The 17,402-nt window shown below is 38.3% G+C and overlaps 1 protein-coding gene across 6 annotated transcripts in view; it reads right to left on the bottom strand.

Annotated features, from left to right (window-relative positions):
• The window catches only part of Trim55 (tripartite motif containing 55), a 64,531-nt gene that overhangs the window by 20,997 nt on the left and 26,132 nt on the right, over positions 1-17,402 (bottom strand). For 5 of the 6 annotated variants that reach the window (XM_004637523.2, XM_023722380.1, XM_023722377.1 and 2 more), the window contains exons 5-8: positions 3,312-3,545; positions 3,007-3,029; positions 2,781-2,905; positions 1,248-1,483 (exon numbers count right to left, since the gene is read on the bottom strand). In XM_004637523.2, the coding sequence (XP_004637580.1) occupies positions 1,248-1,483; positions 2,781-2,905; positions 3,007-3,029; positions 3,312-3,545 (618 nt within the window). The remainder of the gene's footprint in view (positions 1-1,247; positions 1,484-2,780; positions 2,906-3,006; positions 3,030-3,311; positions 3,546-17,402) is intronic. The other variant, XM_023722379.1, reaches the window with a different exon arrangement.

Raw genomic sequence — 17,402 nt, 5'->3', positions numbered from 1 at the left:
AAAAGAAAAAGAAAAAGAAAAGAAGAAAAAGTAGTTGATTTTAGTTCCCTTTGGGTGTGAACACAATGAAGTCTACGTCAGTGCCTGGTTTAGTGACTGCTTAACCCACCCCACTCTCTGGAAGTGCTAGGGACAGAGCACTGATGGGCGGGGCCATGTGTCTGCTGTCTGGCCGTGCCCTCTCTTCTTTTCCATGGTTGTCTGTTACTAGATTCTAGCCCAGGTAGATAGAAAGTTGAAGCCTCAAGTGAAAGTTGCTTATAAAATATCAGATAAAGGAGAAGGCTCAAACTACGGACCAGAATTAATTGCTTAGCACTACATGTGTTCCTTCAAACTGGTTTTTAAAAAAGCAGCCATTGATCAAATCCAGCCATCTTCAGTTACTACCCTTCTTTTAATTTTAGCACAAGCTGTCTATTCAGAATCTTAAGATTCTGGGAAGTATATGCGGTATTTTAGCCTGGTTTTCTTATGGAGACAGGCACAGAGTAGAATTTCATCTCTAAATTTCCCCTGTGGGCTTTTGTCTCTTTAGGTGATTTCAATCCACACTGAAAGCTGGTGAAGAACTGGGGTTTCTCCAGACTCATCAGGTTGGATCCTGTTTGTTGAAGTGTCATGAAGTCAGCATAAAAGCTTGAAATCTGGACAGTGATAGACTAGAATCACAAGGTTAGCTAATAAGGGACAGAGTCTGAAAGGATGTAATTTCCAAAAATATGTTTCAAACAGTCCTATTAGCACAGTCTCATCAAATGACAAACATAGAAAACCAGGCTTCATTTGCTTGCCCACAGAAGGACGATACAGTTGTATTTAGGGCAAGCAAGGAACATAAAGAAATGTGTCTTCTCTGTTTATGTTCGTTATCATCCACAGAAAATTCAAAGTTCTAAAGATATAATCTTATTTTTCACATCATATTATTTCTCACACTATACTCTCTCTCTCTCTCTCTCTCTCTCACACACACACACACACACACACACACACACATGCACAAGACTCCTTTCAGATAAAATTTGCCTCATATTTGAGTTTTATTGGTGAGAAAGTGATGCTAAATCTTGCCAACCAGTTATAACAATAATCAACCTGTGGAATCATGGAGAGGATTTTTCTGTCTGATATTCTGACTGTCTGAAAGGTCTTGTCTGTAGTTATTCTTTTCTTAAGGTAGAATGAATTACTTAAGGTATTCTGAAAGGAGACACAGCTGTAGAAAGGAACTCCTGAATAGTTACCTGTGTCACTGGGGCATCTGCAGCAGGTGGCAGGGTTGGAGGTGGCTCTAGAGAGGAAAGTGCCCCTGGGGCAGCCTTGGGCTCCAAGGCCAACTCTGAGGACTCTGAGGACTTTTCTGGACTTTCATCTTCTGATGATTCTATTTGCACACGTTCCATCTCTTCCACTTCTGTTATTTCCTCTCCTTCTTCTCTTTCTCCTCCTCCTCCTCCTTCTCCTTCTTCATCTTCATCTTCTAGTAAGGTAAGGTGTTTTTAAACTTGTTAGAGCCACCATTTCTAAAAGTCAACAACATTACCTGTGGCTGAGGGTAAGTCAGGGCTGAGGAGGTCTTCTCCAACAGCCACTTGGCAGTGGTCCAAGTGTGCCATGTGTGGGCCTTGGGTTTCTAGTAAGTATGGGCAGGAGAAGGATGAACCATCACAATTCTCTTTTCCAGTTCAAAGTCCCAGCCTCACTTTGTACCCTCCAGAGCTGTTCACATTGTTATCGTATTCTGCCACATCTATAAGATTCTAGAGGATTGCAATTTTCACTTACTTATCATCTCAATCAAATTAAATGGAAATTCAACCTTCTTTCCTATCTCACAAAACACACTTGTTTAAGTTTCTTACCTCATTCGTTCAGTGACTACATCAACTTTTGCCACCATTATGCTGTTCCTCTTTTCCTGATCCCCTGACATTAATATTCCCCCAGGTGACATTAATGACAGTCAACATTAATTGAATTTTTAAATAGACCCATTATGAAGATTTTCCTGTAAAATGATACCCATGGATGCTGATTCAATCTCATAGCATGATTAGTGATCTAGCCAAGTGGGGTTGTCAACTAGATGAGGTAGGATAAGTCAAGGTGACCAAAGTTTGAGTCAGGTCCAAGGTTATTTTTCTTTTCTTCAATTATTTTGTCAGGATAAATTTCAATGTGTGGAAATTTCTGGACTTTCATCTTCTCCTGATGACTCTATTAGTACACTTTCTCTTTTCTTTCTCCTGGGCCAAGTGTTCAGTATATGTTTCTATTTCATGGAATATAATGCAATCACACATGCCTAGGCTTATTTCTAGGTTTTGACTTATTCTATGACTTGTTACTATTCTTGTCCTTCAATATTTCATCAAATTGATATACTACCTTATCTAGCCCAGATATCTTCTAAGCTTTATTTTTCTCTTACTCTTAACCTTGTTCCTGATGACAATTTACACCACTGTGGCTGACACTTTGTGTAGAGTTGAAGTTGAGTTTACAACCAACCACCATCAATTATAAGCATTTGACAATCCAGAGTCAGATTCTTGATAATGGTATTAAAATAGGCACCGAAGTGTGCAAAACTCAATAAGTACTCTCTACAAACTAATCTTAAAATGAAATTGAGCTTCATATTGGATTATGAGTTTTGTAAAATTGTTAACATCCATTCTGGAGGTGATGCTGAATCCCCCCTTCCCTCCCACCAAACTCTTCTGCAGTTTTCCTGCACCTGAAATTTTGGCCAAATGACTAAGAACACAACAAACCTCTGTAAAAGTCAATTTCACGTATTATCTTTTCCTCTCTATTGAGGTTGACTGTGAAGTGGCTCATGTTCTCATAACCATGTTCTGTTTGCTCCATCTGAAATGCCTTTGATGCCTCTGAGATTCTGCAACAAAGACAGGTTGTCACCTTCTTCACTGTTTACAATTTGATAGCCTGGGGTAAAAACGACAACATGCATTTTCACATGAAATAAAAATTACTTACTTTTGTAACAGGGTTTTGGCATTCTGTGAAAGCAAACAAAAGATAGACTTACTTAGATTCTTTCCAACAGAGAGCAAGGAGAAGTTTTCCTTTTGCTGACCCTAAGAATCTTACAGTATAGTTGCTAAATGTCAGAAGTAACTGCTGCTTTATCAGATCATTTTTATACTTAAGGAATGCCAAACAGAGGAAGATTTTAATTGGTATAATGAAATGTATGAAATAATAAAATAATGAAAGTACAATGAGAACTAATGGAAACTCCCACCTTTTGCATTTGTCATGGTGACGAGACAGAGTCTTACCTGCAAAAACACCGCCATTTCTGGCTCATCCATGAATTGAATTCCTGACTCAACCAACTTTGATACATTCTCCAAATGACTGGAATACTTCTTGATGAGAGCACGGACATGTTCTAGTTTCTCCTCTTGGGTTCGGGTGATAGCTTGAGTCATTTCATTCTTCCTCTCCTCCAAGATTCCATATAGGTAATCAAACTTCTCACAAAGGTCTTGTTTCTGTTTTCTGCAGCATTCCTGTTAGTTGGGTTAGCTCAAATTAGAAAGTGCTTGTGAGAAAGTCTGTTTGGAGAAATCACCTAGATATTTTGAGAGACAAGAACAATATATATATATATATATATATATATATATATATTCTCTCTTGAGGTGTTCTTTAGGCTCTGATACCTACTGTAGCCCATTGTACTGACGCTTGAAAACATCATTTTATATTTACATAATTTAAAAATTGCCAGGCACAGTGTTGCATGCCTATAATCCCAGCTCTTGAAAGGTGGAGGCAAGAGGATCACTGTGAGTTTGAGGCCAGCCTAGGTTACCAACTGAGTTCAAGGACAGCCTGGACTATATTAGAGAGACCCTATCTCAAAGATAAAATTTTTAAAAACCATATTTGTTAAGGTGATCAATGATTTTTTTGGTTTTCTACTTGTTACAAATGGAGAGTTTCATATAAAGTCAAATAAATTTTGTTTTATATTTATTTGAGATATATAGGACAGAGGTAAAATTTTCCTTTGGAGTGGTGCATGTTTGTGTGTGGCAAAAATCTATGGCATGTCCTGATTTGTGCTTATTATCTCTCTGCCTCATCTATACTGCATTTTTCCTAGTGTCAGTCCCTTATATAGATTCTGTAGTTTCCCAAGGACCTCTGCACCTTGGATTTCCTGCTTTAAGCCAGCCCAGAAACTGAAGCCAAATCTATATTCTCAGAGTACAATTCTAATTATGTTCTTTCTATTATGACTCTCCATTGCATAAAGAGTAAGTTTTATGGGGCCGGGGAGATGGCTCAGTGGAATAAGCGCTTCCCTAGCAGGCGCAAGGGTCTGAGTTCAATCCCCGGTTCTGCCAAAAAAAAAAAAAAAAAAGAGTAAGTTTTAAACTTTATAACTGATTTTTAAGACCATCCATGATCTGGTTCCAGCTTTCCTTCATAATCAAACTTCTCATGCTTCTGTTTTCTGTAGCACATCTGTTAGTTGTTAGCTCATGTTAGAAGTGCTTATGAGAAAGTCTATTTGGACACATCACCTGGCGATTTTAGGAAACTCTGCTATTTATTTCTTATATTGTATTCCAGAAAAAAAATAAGCACTTGCTTTCTTTGTGCCTCCTTTCTCCTCTATCTATAATGTTCTCCAGGCCATACTCACCAACTCTAAGCAATGACATGATTGGAGGGTCATGGTGTCTTATTTTGTGAACTTAATTCTTTGCAAGATTCTGGTATTGATTTTGGTCATGAACCACATCAAATTTTCCCATAAAGCTCAATGTAAATAAGATTAATCTGTTTTGAATCACATGTATTTTTTAATTACAAAAGCATGAAACAAAAACATAGTATGGTACAGTATGAAAAGAGAAAATACTGACTTTACTTGAGGTGACTTCTGGCATGGAGGACAGGAAGATAGAAGGGAAAGAGGTTACTGTTGGGAGGGAGAATCCCCCTCCATGAGGACATCAGGGACTTCTTCAGGGTTTTCTTCTCTTCTTTGTCTCTTAGCTTCAGGGTCAGTTTTGGCGAAAAAATCTGTCGAATGTCACTTGTCCTTTCCTGTGCTGTGTAACCCTCCAGAAATGAAAGATCATGTTATTGTTTACCAGATTTAAGAGTCTGTTCATTGTAGTTATGCTGGGTTGGCATGTCTCAAAGAAATATGGGCACTCATTTCACTTTTTCATAATGCATTTTATCACATAACTGATAGCCTTCTTGCTGTCCTTTTCTTCTTCTGTGCAATGCTCTTTAACAAACATCTTTTGCTACCCACTCTGGAGTTCAGCACTTCTTTTGCTTCTACTTATGGTCTTCAACAAGCTTCTTTATGTTCACACGGTTGACATCAGTCCCATACTCTTGTCCATCATCATAGTTTCCTCCACCACCTGTGCATCTGATCCTTGAGTGTCACATTCAGTGACACATTCTGGCCATAACTTCCTCCAGGATATGTTTAAGATCTTGAATGTGATATTTTCCCAAGCTTTGTCAGTGAGGTTCATGCAGTAGAGGACACTGAAATGTTTCTTGTAGAACTTTTTCATAATTAAGGATGTTGCTTTCGTGAAACTGAAACACTTTGTGAAGAGTTCCTTTGTGTACAACTTCTTGAAGTTTCAGATTATTTGCTGGCCCATGGGCTGCACAAGAATTGTGTTGAGGTGAAAGAATATGATCTTAATGAGGTCATACACAGCATCCATAGTATCCATAAGGATGGAAGGTGTGCTGGGACATTGGGCATTATAAAAAGAAGGCACCTTTCAAGAATCTGGTTGTCAGAAAGAAATTTCTTAATGGAGAGTGTGAATACCCCATGAACTCATTCCATGAACAATGCCTTGTGATTAAGGCTTTTACACTGATCCTCCAAGTGACACGCATTCTGGCTTTACTGACATTCTGTTCCTTGAATACATGGGAGTTTGGGAATGTATACCAATAGCAGTTTAATCATTTTTGGTGGTTGTTTGGAGACAGGGTCTTCCTATGTATTTCAGGCTAGCCTTGAACTCACTAGAAGTCCTGTTGGGCCTCAAACTCATTTTGCCTCAGCCTTCTGAGTGCTGAGATTGCAGGTGTGTGCCACCACACCCAGTGCAGCGGCTTGATGTTCATATGTGCACTTGCATCTTCACCAGCAGAAGGCTTCCTGCCTTCATGGTCCTGGGCCACTCGGGGCCTTTTCCTCCTGTGTGATATAGGCACTGCTCAGCAGCTCCCAGAAAACCCTGTTTCATTGAAGTTGAACACTTGTTGAGTGAGGCATCCTTCTGGCTCTGAATTTCATGAATTCTTTCTTACACGCTTGTGCAGCAGCCTTGTCAGAACTGGAAGCCCCACCATCCACCATATCTTATCACACTGTGGATGCCACTCCTCTTGAGGAATTTATCAAATCACCCTCTAAGGGGTTTAAGTTCATCACTTGCTGCACTGATAGGGGTTTTCTTGCAGTCAATCACTGTGTAATTCCCTGCCTTTTCACCTCTTCCAGCACTTGTATCCTGTCCTTGGTTAATGCCATTATTGGTTTTGCCATAGAGCTCCTTTGATGGCATCTTCATTCTTCAAAATACTCAACATTGCCAACTTCACCGCTCTGTACTCTGAGGACAGATGAGTCACATGGTTATCACACTCATGCTCTCCTACAATTTCCTTCTTTGGTTCAATGATTATTTTCTTCAAAATTTGCTTCTTCCAATCCTCACTCGCAGTTTTTTACCTTCACCATTTTGCACATTCTTGTCACCCCCAAGGCTGCTCTGCACTTTCTTTTTGTCACCAGGGCTGCTCCGCACTTTCTTTGGAGCCACGCTGTAGATTAGATGATACTTTACAATACTCTATGTGCTAAAAAGCACACAAAATGCCTCAGAGCATGTGCGCACAGGTCTGTGTGCAACTGTGATCTTGAAGCCACCATCATGTGTCAGAGCGAGCAAGATGGCCATGTATGTGTGGGAAGATGGCTTGTATTTGTCACCCATTGTGGAGTTTGTGTACAAGAACAAAATGTTGCTGAGCACTTCTGCTTTCAAACTGAACTGTTCACAAACAGAAGTGGCCGTGAACCAAGGCAGTGCTGAACCACTTCTTCTATAAAGCTAATCTTCCTTTCTATGGCTGAATGCCATCTTTTAATCATCTAGAAACCAATTATAGTTAACATGTACGGTACATATCTGTATCCATCAGAAGTTCTATTTATCTCATACTGCCTCAGAAAGAAAATGCTGGGAGAAAGCCTATAATGGAAGTTTGACTTACATATTTACATTTCATGGGTGAAGTAACCTTAGTACATCCAGCTGCTATTATTCTGAGTTCATATTCAAATCATGATTAATTAATTTTCAAGTTGGCCTAGTCATTCCATGTTGGGATGTGTGCCAGTATCCTTAGAACTGAGGATATCTGGGTCCAGATATCTGGGTCCAGATTTAGAGATAAATCCAGCTAATTTATCTCTAACATCTCTAACCCCTGTCTGAACCTTGTCACATGTTCTCTCACTTTAGTAAACCTTTGTCTCTTTAATGTCATCTATTGTTTTTTTCCTTTACATGAATTTCTTAAATATCTAAACAATAATTTTCCTTTATGATAGAATCTGGGCCTGCGAAGGATACATCTATGGATTATAAAGATATTCTATAAATAGAAGAAACACATCCATCATTCCACTGCCTTCAAATTATAATTCATGAAGGAGATCCAATGGTTCAAACCATTGGACCACATTAAAATAGTACTACTGTCAACAATCCACTCATTTATTCATTCAACAGTTATTTTTTTTAACAAACAATTCATAAGCACTTAATTTGTTTCATGTGATATAACAGACTATAGATCCAAAAATGAATTTATGGAAATCCAAAATAAATTAAATAAAGTTTGTATTCTCAAGGTACTCATAGAGTTGTATTAAAAAAGCCTATAGGTCAATAATGTAACAGAATATAGGAAGCTGAATAACGGGAACATGTTAGAGATTGATAGCAGATTTTATAGAAACACAGCGATGGAAACTTAATTCAACCTTTCTGTGTGAGTGGGTGACACTCAAGGGGATCCAGCAGTGTTGGTGCAGAAGTTGGCCTTTAAAGGATGAATAGGAGGAAAAGAGGTAGTAGGAGCAGGCAAAAATCCATGAGTCTTAGAAGTTGTCAAACTGGACAAGGAACAATGCAAGACATGGACATTTCTGGGCTTACAAATCTCCAACAATTTCCAGTCTTTTAGTGTGAGATTTTTTTCTTTTCTTTATTTATTTGGTATAAGGTTTTGCTACACAGCTTGGACTCCTTCTGATCCTCCTGTCTCAGCCTCCCCAGTGCTGCAATTGCAGGCGTGCACCACCATGCCTGGTTTTAGTGGCTTGCTTTGCACAGGGCAGGCATGGCCTGCAGTACGGAGATGGGAACCCAGGTCCTTGTGCTTGCCAGGCAGGCAATTAGACTATGCAGCTATCTCTCCAGCCCTAGCTTGAGATTTTGGCTGCTAACAGTCAGGCCTAGGAAGTGAAAAGGTTAGTAGCTTTACAAACAAAACTTTTACTGCATTCTCTTTTTTGCTATGCTTATAAACAACCATGCATGTATGGCATATCTGACATATGCCTTGCTGAGATTTAGAAGCTGTATTTATAATAGCTCATTTTTATAATATGAATTGTGTACTTGAAAAATTCATAAGTATAATAAGCTGTGATACTGTAGGATGCCTTCTTTATGAAAACTTTAGTCTATGTAAGTTAGTACGTGAGAAATTCAAATTTATGAATGACTAGTAATTTGTGATGAGACTGATGTAAAATCATGTGTGTTCTGGTATATTTTCTCAAGTCAAAGATCACTTATATTGGTCATATAAATTTTATCTAGTGCTTTAAGTGGAATAACTGTACTTTTACTCCTACATTATTTTGTTATTTTATAGCTATTATATATTGATTTTTAATAAAATTAACTAAAATATTTATATTTATTTTTGGAGACAGGGTCTCACTATGCAGTCTAGGCTGGTTTTGAACTCACTGTGTAACTGAGGCTGACTTTGAATTTGTAGCAATCCTCCTGCATTAGCCTCTCAAGTACTGAGATTTCAGGTGTATACTACCAAGCCTGGCTATTATTATTATTATTATTATTATTATTATTATTATTATTTGGAACTGGGAATTGAACTCGGGCCCTCGGGCTTGCCAGAGAAGCACTTATTCCACTGAGCCAAATCCCTGGCCCTGGCTATTATTTTTATTTTATTTTTTTCTGGCTATTTTTTAAAAAAATTTTTATTTATGTGTGTGTGTGTGTGTGTGGCCAGCTCAGCCCAACAGGGGGCGGGGCTGGCTGGTATGTGGTGCTGGGGGATTGAACCGCGGTCCCTTTGCTTTAGCTTGTTCTAAGTAGGTGCTTTAGACCACTGAGCCATCTCACCAGCCCCTCTGGCTATTATTTTTAATAGCAAATTTTATTTGCTTATACTTTACAGTGATGGAAGTGCTACTCTGTGAACAGGCTATGCTTTACTATAGTTATATTGCTACATATTTTGTAAAGCACTGGCTTTTTATTTTGTTTTACAGTATATTTTGAAAGTTATAATATTTCCTGGCATATAGTAGACACTATATTAGTGTTTATTTATATTCAAATTCTTTAACTTGAATTACTCAGGTGTGGAAGCTTGAATTTGCATGTTGGAAGTAGCCTGTTCCCAATCAATCAGTTCACTCATGTAGAAACTGAAATGCAATGAACTGTCACTTTCTCAAGGCCTTTCTACTACTCACTGTTGGGACTTGGCCTGGGCATCAAGGACTCTGAACTCCTGGGTCATTGTTACTCCCACTATATCCTGCTGTACACATATTTTTTATTTAAAAATAATGTACATAAGGTGCTTGTGAACTGAACATAAGATTTTGACTAATCTACTCCACTGAAAGTAAGCTTTTGAAAGGCAAGAAATCTCAAATTGTTTCAGAATTATATTCATCACTTTATTTTTTCATAAAATTCATTAATTTCATGTTAGGTTCCAGGAATTGCATGATCCAAAAACCTATCATAATTTGCCAGCATTCGAGGACATGATACATATAGATGTAAAATTGTGATATGCTCTGATTTCTAACTTCAAAATATCTACCTTTTTAAAGGTGGAAATCTTGAATATATAGGGGTAGACAAACAGTTCATGAACAAAAATCAAACTGCATGGGAAATTCTTCAAAGAATCAACAACTGGGACCTCCTCTTATTGAGAAGTTTCTGCACATCAAAAGAAATCACCAAGAGTGAAAAGACAACCCAAATATTTTTTTTAAAATCTTAACCAATAATCACTTAGACAAAAGTCTGCTATTTAGAATATATAAGGAACTAAAAAAAAAATTAGAGACCCAAAATTTAAAGACCTAATCCAAAAATAGTCATCTGACATGGGGCCGGGGAGATGGCTCAACGGAGTAAGTACTTCACTGGCAAGCACAAGGGCCTGAGTTCAATCCCCAGTTCTGGGGAGAGAGAGAGAGGGGGAAAGAGAGAGAGAGAGAGAGAGAGAGAGAGAGAGAGAGAGAGAGAGAGAGAGAGAGCATTTGACATGAATATAAACCTCTCAGAGGAAGTTTTACAAGAGGCAAATAAACACCTGAAAAGCTCCACATCACTGGCCATTTGAAAAATAAAAAGTAGAACAACACTGAAATACCATCTCACACCAAAAAGAATGGCTATCATTAAAGAATCAACTAATAACAAGTTCTGGAGCGGTTATGGGGAGTAGGGAAGGAACCCTTATCCACTGTTGGTGGGAATGCAGAATGTAACAATCACTATGTAAATTAGCGTGGAGACTCCTCAAAAAACTAGGACTGGAAATCCCATTCGATCCAGCTATTCCCTTTCTGGGTGTTTTCCCCAAAGAACTGAAAACATCATACCATAGTGATATATGTGCACCCATGTTTATAGCATCATAATTGTGATAGCCAAATCTTGGAGACAACCAAAATGCCCATCACTTGAGGAATGGATGAAAAAGATGTGGTATTTTTATACAATAGAGTATTACTCAGCTATAAAGAAAAACTCAAAGCCTTCATAGGTAGGTGGATACAACTAGAGGCTATACTCACAAGTGAAATAAACCAGACCCCCATGTTTAAATACTGTATTGTCTCTCTAGTGTAAGAACCCAAAAGAAGAAATCAAACCTGAAAGGTATAACAGATACAATAAAATGAAAGGAAACAGAATTTAAGGATTAAACACAGAAGAGGAGAGTAGGAGAAAATATAGGAAAAAAAGGTAAGGGCAAAAACATGCAAGTATATATACAGGATGGCTGAGATGACTGTGCTAAGAATTTCCATCAGTTTTTTGAAAATAGCAGTTAATGTGTAGAATTTTCACCTTGACTAACTGTGTAAGTTGATATCTGAACTAAGCAACTACATTGAGAACAGCAATGTGTAATACAAAAACCATGCTTGAATACCTGTCATCTTGGTTTTCTAAATGTGTACCATTTCTAATGTCATATCTATTACTCTTTTTAAAATTTTTAAAAAGGCAGTAAAAGAAAAAAAAGAGAGACAAGAACAAAACTTTAAGATTTCTTGAAAGCAAGTGGCAACATTTAATCACATGTCCAATCTTAGATAACTGTATCTGTTAATCTGGGCAATAGATTTGTTGATAAAAATAGATAATATATCAACCATTGTTAGCAGCTATTCTTGTTTTGAAAAATCTGTAACATATGTATTATTATATGTTACCCTGTTTCTGATTTTTGTTCTTGCTTTTGTTTTTACTCTTCAAAATAAAATAAAATAATAATTAAAAAATATCTACTTTTTTTCTGTTACTCAGTTTGCCTTTAATATAACTTTAACCAAAATATAATCAGAGTTCAACAAGTATGTTTCAGAACTGTCCTTGGAATCAGATAATTGAGACTTATAAATATTTAGAAATTAATTTAAGATGTTCATGTTAATATAACGTCAGGCTCAAGTGTGAAACACTGCTTTGTGTAGAAGTCTCCTGTACATTCATGACCTCTGAGAGAACCAACACATGAGACTAACTCTGGACCTGTGAGACTCAGCTACAGGACCATCAGAGCCCTGTGGAGGTCAATGAACAGTGAAGGTCTCTGGTTATCAAATCACCATGCAAGCTAATTAGGGAACATTCATGTGCTAAAATACAGAAAAAATTCTCCAAGACCACTTAATTGCTGATGGTGGTTACTCTGAAAGTAGTACTTGCTGTGTTTTTGTAAATGCAAACCTGCAGCACTGTCTACAGTGACTTTCCAGTAACCTGATAAATGGAATGGATAAAACGCTGACTTCTGCACTACCCCAATGTCTGCGTCAGCACACTTTAAAGATGATTGTTACCTGCAAAAGCATGATAACAGCCATATTGATTGCTCCCCCACAAAACTTCCTCTTCTCAAAAATTTCTCCTTCCTTTTAGCATATTTCTTTATCTGAATAAAAAGATATATGTTTCAAATGAAATCCAATTCCAAGTTGCAGACCTCTCTATTTCTTCCTGCAGTTCTCTGGATAGTAACTGAATTAAGATATATATTTTAGGGCATGCAGGTTTAGTTTTCTAACTATTTTTCATTTTCTTCCTTTTGATGTCTGTGCTCTGTGTGTGTGAGGGTGCACACTTGCATGTGTGTGTTCAGCAGGGGCAGTAACTCCGTCATAGATGCACCTGGTATTGAACTCCAGGATGTTCTCATAAAACTCTCTAGGCGCATCACAGCCTTCTTCCTGGTCTGCCAAAACTGTTACATTTATTGGCTTCTTAGGAGAAATTCCAATTTTTTTTTTAATACTCTAATAAAAATAAAATTCATCCCATTAATTTCCATTTGTTTATGGAATGTTCAATGGCTAAAATATACTAAAAAGGGATACTTTTATAAAACAAAGATTTCCTGCCCATATTGAAATAATAAGAGGTGGACAGGTAGAATATTTGTTTCCAATCAATATCAAAACTTCTGAATGAAAAGAAAAAGTATCAAGTAGTCACTTGCTTTTTTCTTTAGAAATGAATAGGTACTCTTTAATAATGATTTAAAGTCAATGATTAGTTGTAGCTTCCATAGAAATGTCAAAATAGGGGCCAGGGAGATAGCTCAGTAGAGTAAGCACTTGTCTGGCAAGTGCAAGGGCCTGAGTTCAATCCCTGCTTCTGAAAAAAAAAAAAAAAAAAGAAAAAGAAATGTAAAAATTCATATATTGTAATGTTAGCCAACTTTGATTTTAGTAGCTATAAGATAAGATATGCAATTGAAAAGAAACATTTCTATAGGAAAGAAAAACAATAATTGATCCTACTCTACAAGACTAGAGAGTGTATAGCTAGGTCTGGTGGTACACCTATAATCTCTGCATCCTGGGAGGCATAGGCAAGCAGGTCGCAAATTTGAGCTTAGGCTAGACAATTTAGTGACACCCAGTCTCAAAATAAAAATGGGCTTGGCATTCAGGTCAATGTGAATATCTGGGTTCAGTGTTCAGCATCAGGAGAGAGAGAGAGAGAGAGAGAGAGAGAGAGAGAGAGAGAGAGAGAGAGAGAGAGAGAGACTGACTGGGTATGGTAGTGCATGCCTGTAATCCCAGCTCTTGGAAGGATGTAAATAGGTGGATCACTATGAGTCCGATCTAGTAGTCTGACCCTGAACACCTTGCAGACTCTTCCCTTTAGAGAGAGAGAGAGAGAGAGAGAGACAGACAGACAGACAGACAGACAGACAGAGACAAGAGAGACAGACACAGAGATACAGACGGAGACAGAGGGAGAAGATACTATCATGCCAATATCTTTAATTGCTAAATTTTTATTGGCTCAGTTTCCCCTAGACATTTATTCCTGAAATCACCTTGCTAATTATTTGTTTTATTCTCTAGCATCTAAAAGACTAAAAACTGCCTGTGAGGAAGTACGTTTTATATTTAGTTCACCAATATTTCCCAGTATTTTTAATAAAAGATATGAAACAATACACACTTGAGAAATATGGGTTTGAATGATATATTGAATGATGACTAAAATATGACTTGCATCTAGAAACATTCAGCCTCACTCAAAAGATTCTATTTTGATCTGTTCCAAAGAAATTGGTATTTAAGTGGAAATTCCAAGCCTTTGCTTCATTCAGTGCTCAAAAAAGCCCAGCAATATATAGCTACACAACCTTAGGGATGCCCTGTAAACTTAGGATAGTTTTGGGGTTTTTAAGAACCTGCATAATGAGAGGTTAGACACGATAAAGTCACTTTTAACTCTATAGTTCCAGGATTCTATGACTTTGGGTAAATGTGGAGATATTTACAAAAACATTGAGACTAGAACATGCTTCTTTCCATGCCCATAGATTTCAGGATGTCATATATAGCACTAAGACATCAATGTCAGCCCCAGCCTGGGCATGTTCCATCATCATGACAGAAAAAGACTAAAGCAATTATGACTACTGCTCTTACCATGTAAGGAGCATAGCTTTCTAACCAAAATAGGGCTAAAGATAAACTCAGCCCCACCACTTGTCACTGAGCAACTGTGGCTCCACAAGCCCGTTCATATCTCACCACATTCCTCCAGTATTCAGGAAGACATACTTGTTCAACTACTCAGCTTCATCTGAAATGTAGTGCTTCAAAAGACCCTGTGTTAAGCCATATATGGTTTCTTCCCCATCCCTCAAGAAGAGGAAAAAAAGCAGACAGGTGAATTAGTAACACTGAAGAAAGAATTGAAAGTGGAATGTTCCTCCCAAAGAAATTAAACTCAGCCCTTCCTGCATAAAGTTTCAGTTTTAATTATCAGAAGTCTCATGAGCATAGATGACAATGTCCCTAGGAAGGACCAGAACATTAGATCTCTAGGCACAGGCTGGGCTTGGTTCCTTCCCTGTGAGTTAATCTCTTTGCATAGTGCTCAACAGCTCCATTCTGGGCATGGCACTTGGGTCTCCCAAACTCATGCTCTGTTCTACTATATCATGTTCCCCTTCCATGTTAGGAGGATAATTTTGTCATAATTTTTGACATTTTTAATGCTTATTCTTGAGGTCTGTGGCCTCAGGGCTTTGGTGGGGGTCTAGCCCAGACCACTTAGGATCTCCCTGGTTGAGAAGAAGGTTGATGGTGAGGTATGCCTCCCCATTCTGATGTGAGGCCTGTGGGTGAGTGGGGGCCAGCTGGGCAGTGTTTCCTCACTGTGCTGTTCAGTGGAGCCAGCACACTTCCCAGGAGATGCTCAGTCTCCCGTGGGTGCTGATACATATGTCAAGTTGCCACAAAGTCTCTTTGATGCAGAATAGACCTAATTACTCATTCTACTCATTTTCAGTTTTAAGCTCTTAAAGGATCTCAACCCTGCCATTTCAATTAACCAAGACTTGATAGTCTCATTCTGACACCATTTAAAACATGCTCCAGTAGTTCAAGCACTGATCTGTTGGCATTATCAGCATAAGTGCACGCATTTTCCTGTCTCAGGATAATGAGGTGATACCTACAAGCCCTTGGTATGTGCCTTATACACCAATTTAATATCACCACACTATGAAGAAGGCACTGTCATATCAAATGGAAAGTTGAGGAAGTTGAGGGTCTAGAAGCCTAACCACACCTCCCATAATTAAGCGCTAGTTAATGTGCAAACTCAAAGCTGCTCTTTAAAAAAGCATGCCTTGAGGCCCAGCAAGTATGTGGGAGGGCTTCTGGTTCCTGTGCACCCGTGGGAACTCTTCAGACCAAAACCCAGGCACTCCATGTGAATGAGACCCTCTGCTACACTCTTGGGACCCCTCAGGAGCCCTCCTCCAAGCCCTCTGAGTGAGTGAGAGCTTCTGCTGTGAATTTGGGACCCTCCAGATCCAGCCCAAGCCCAGGCACTTCTAGGGTGTGGGAGAGCTTCTGCACTCCCTTGCACCCCTTGGGCCAGGAGCACAACAGAGGGGCACCACAGGTTCACTGTTGTGTCAGAGGGACACAACAGGTTCACTTCCAAGGGCTGCAGCAGGAAGAAGCCCAGCACAACAGCTAGACCCAAACCAGGCACAACTGGATAAACTCAAACTTAATAGATCTGCACCTGAATTTCAGTAACTGCTAAGGTTATAACTGCACCAAAGCTCTACACCAAAGGTCAGAGGTCAGTGACAAAGAGAAGGAGCAAAATGCAATCACAGGCCTTGAGCCCACCCAGAGCAAGTGCAGAGGACACTGGCTCAGCTGAAATGTATGAATTGATAGCACCTGAAGTAAAGAAACAATAGCAGAAAGGCACAAAGCAACTCAAGTCAGGATTAAGCTTTGAAATAAAAAAAGAAGTCTCTGAATTACTAGTGTCAGAAGAAAAGAAACAACAGTAGAAAGGTATAGAGGAACTCAGATCAGAATTAATCTCTGAAATAAAAAAAGAAATCTCTGAATTAATAGCTTCTGAAGTAAAGAATCAAATGCAGAAACATATAGAGGAAATAAGTTCAGAAATAATCTCTGGGGGCTGGTGAGATGGCTCATTGATCTGGAGCGCCTACCTAGCACAAGCTTGTGGCCACACACACACACACACACACACACACACACTAAATGATTAAATAAATGTTAAAAGAAAAAAGAAATAATCTCTGAAATAAAAGAATTAATAACTGCTTCTCAAGAAGACACTGATAAAAAAAAAATAGAAGGGGTTAGAAAAGTGACAGATTCCTTGAATGAGCAATACAGAAAAAAAATAGATCACATGAAACAGAGTCAAAGAGATATACAGGAACTTAAAATTTCAATCACAAGCTTGCAAAATTGTTTGAGTGAAAGTGAAGATACACTTTTAGATCTTGAAGATACTGTCACAGCTAGTAAAAAGATAAGAAAAGGATCTTTTAAAAACAACTAGGATGCAGGGAAAAATAATACATCACCTGCAAGATGATGGAAAGATGAACAACGTGAGACTAATAGGCATCAATGAGAAAGGAGTCAATACAAATGATATAAAAAGAATATGGACAGAAGTAATAGCAAAAAACTTCCTAAATATGAGGAAGCAATCTGACATTCAGTAACTGAAGCATACAGAACTCCAAATAACTTCAACCCAATTAAAAACACACCAAAACATAGAATAGACATGATCCCAGAAATCCGGCAAAAGAACAATATAGTGAAAGCTGCTAGAGAAAAGAAACAGATCACATTTAAAGGAAAACCCATAAGAATTGCAGCCGACTTCTCTTTAGAAACCATGAAGGCAAGAAGAGCATGGAGCAGAGTACTTCAAGTCCTCTATGAAAACAAA

Source organism: Octodon degus, unplaced genomic scaffold (assembly GCF_000260255.1).
Source record: "Octodon degus isolate 3935 unplaced genomic scaffold, OctDeg1.0 scaffold00091, whole genome shotgun sequence".
Lineage (NCBI taxonomy): Eukaryota > Metazoa > Chordata > Mammalia > Rodentia > Octodontidae > Octodon > Octodon degus.
Note: the sequence above shows the minus strand (reverse complement) of the source record. Positions and strands in the feature narration are given on the sequence as shown.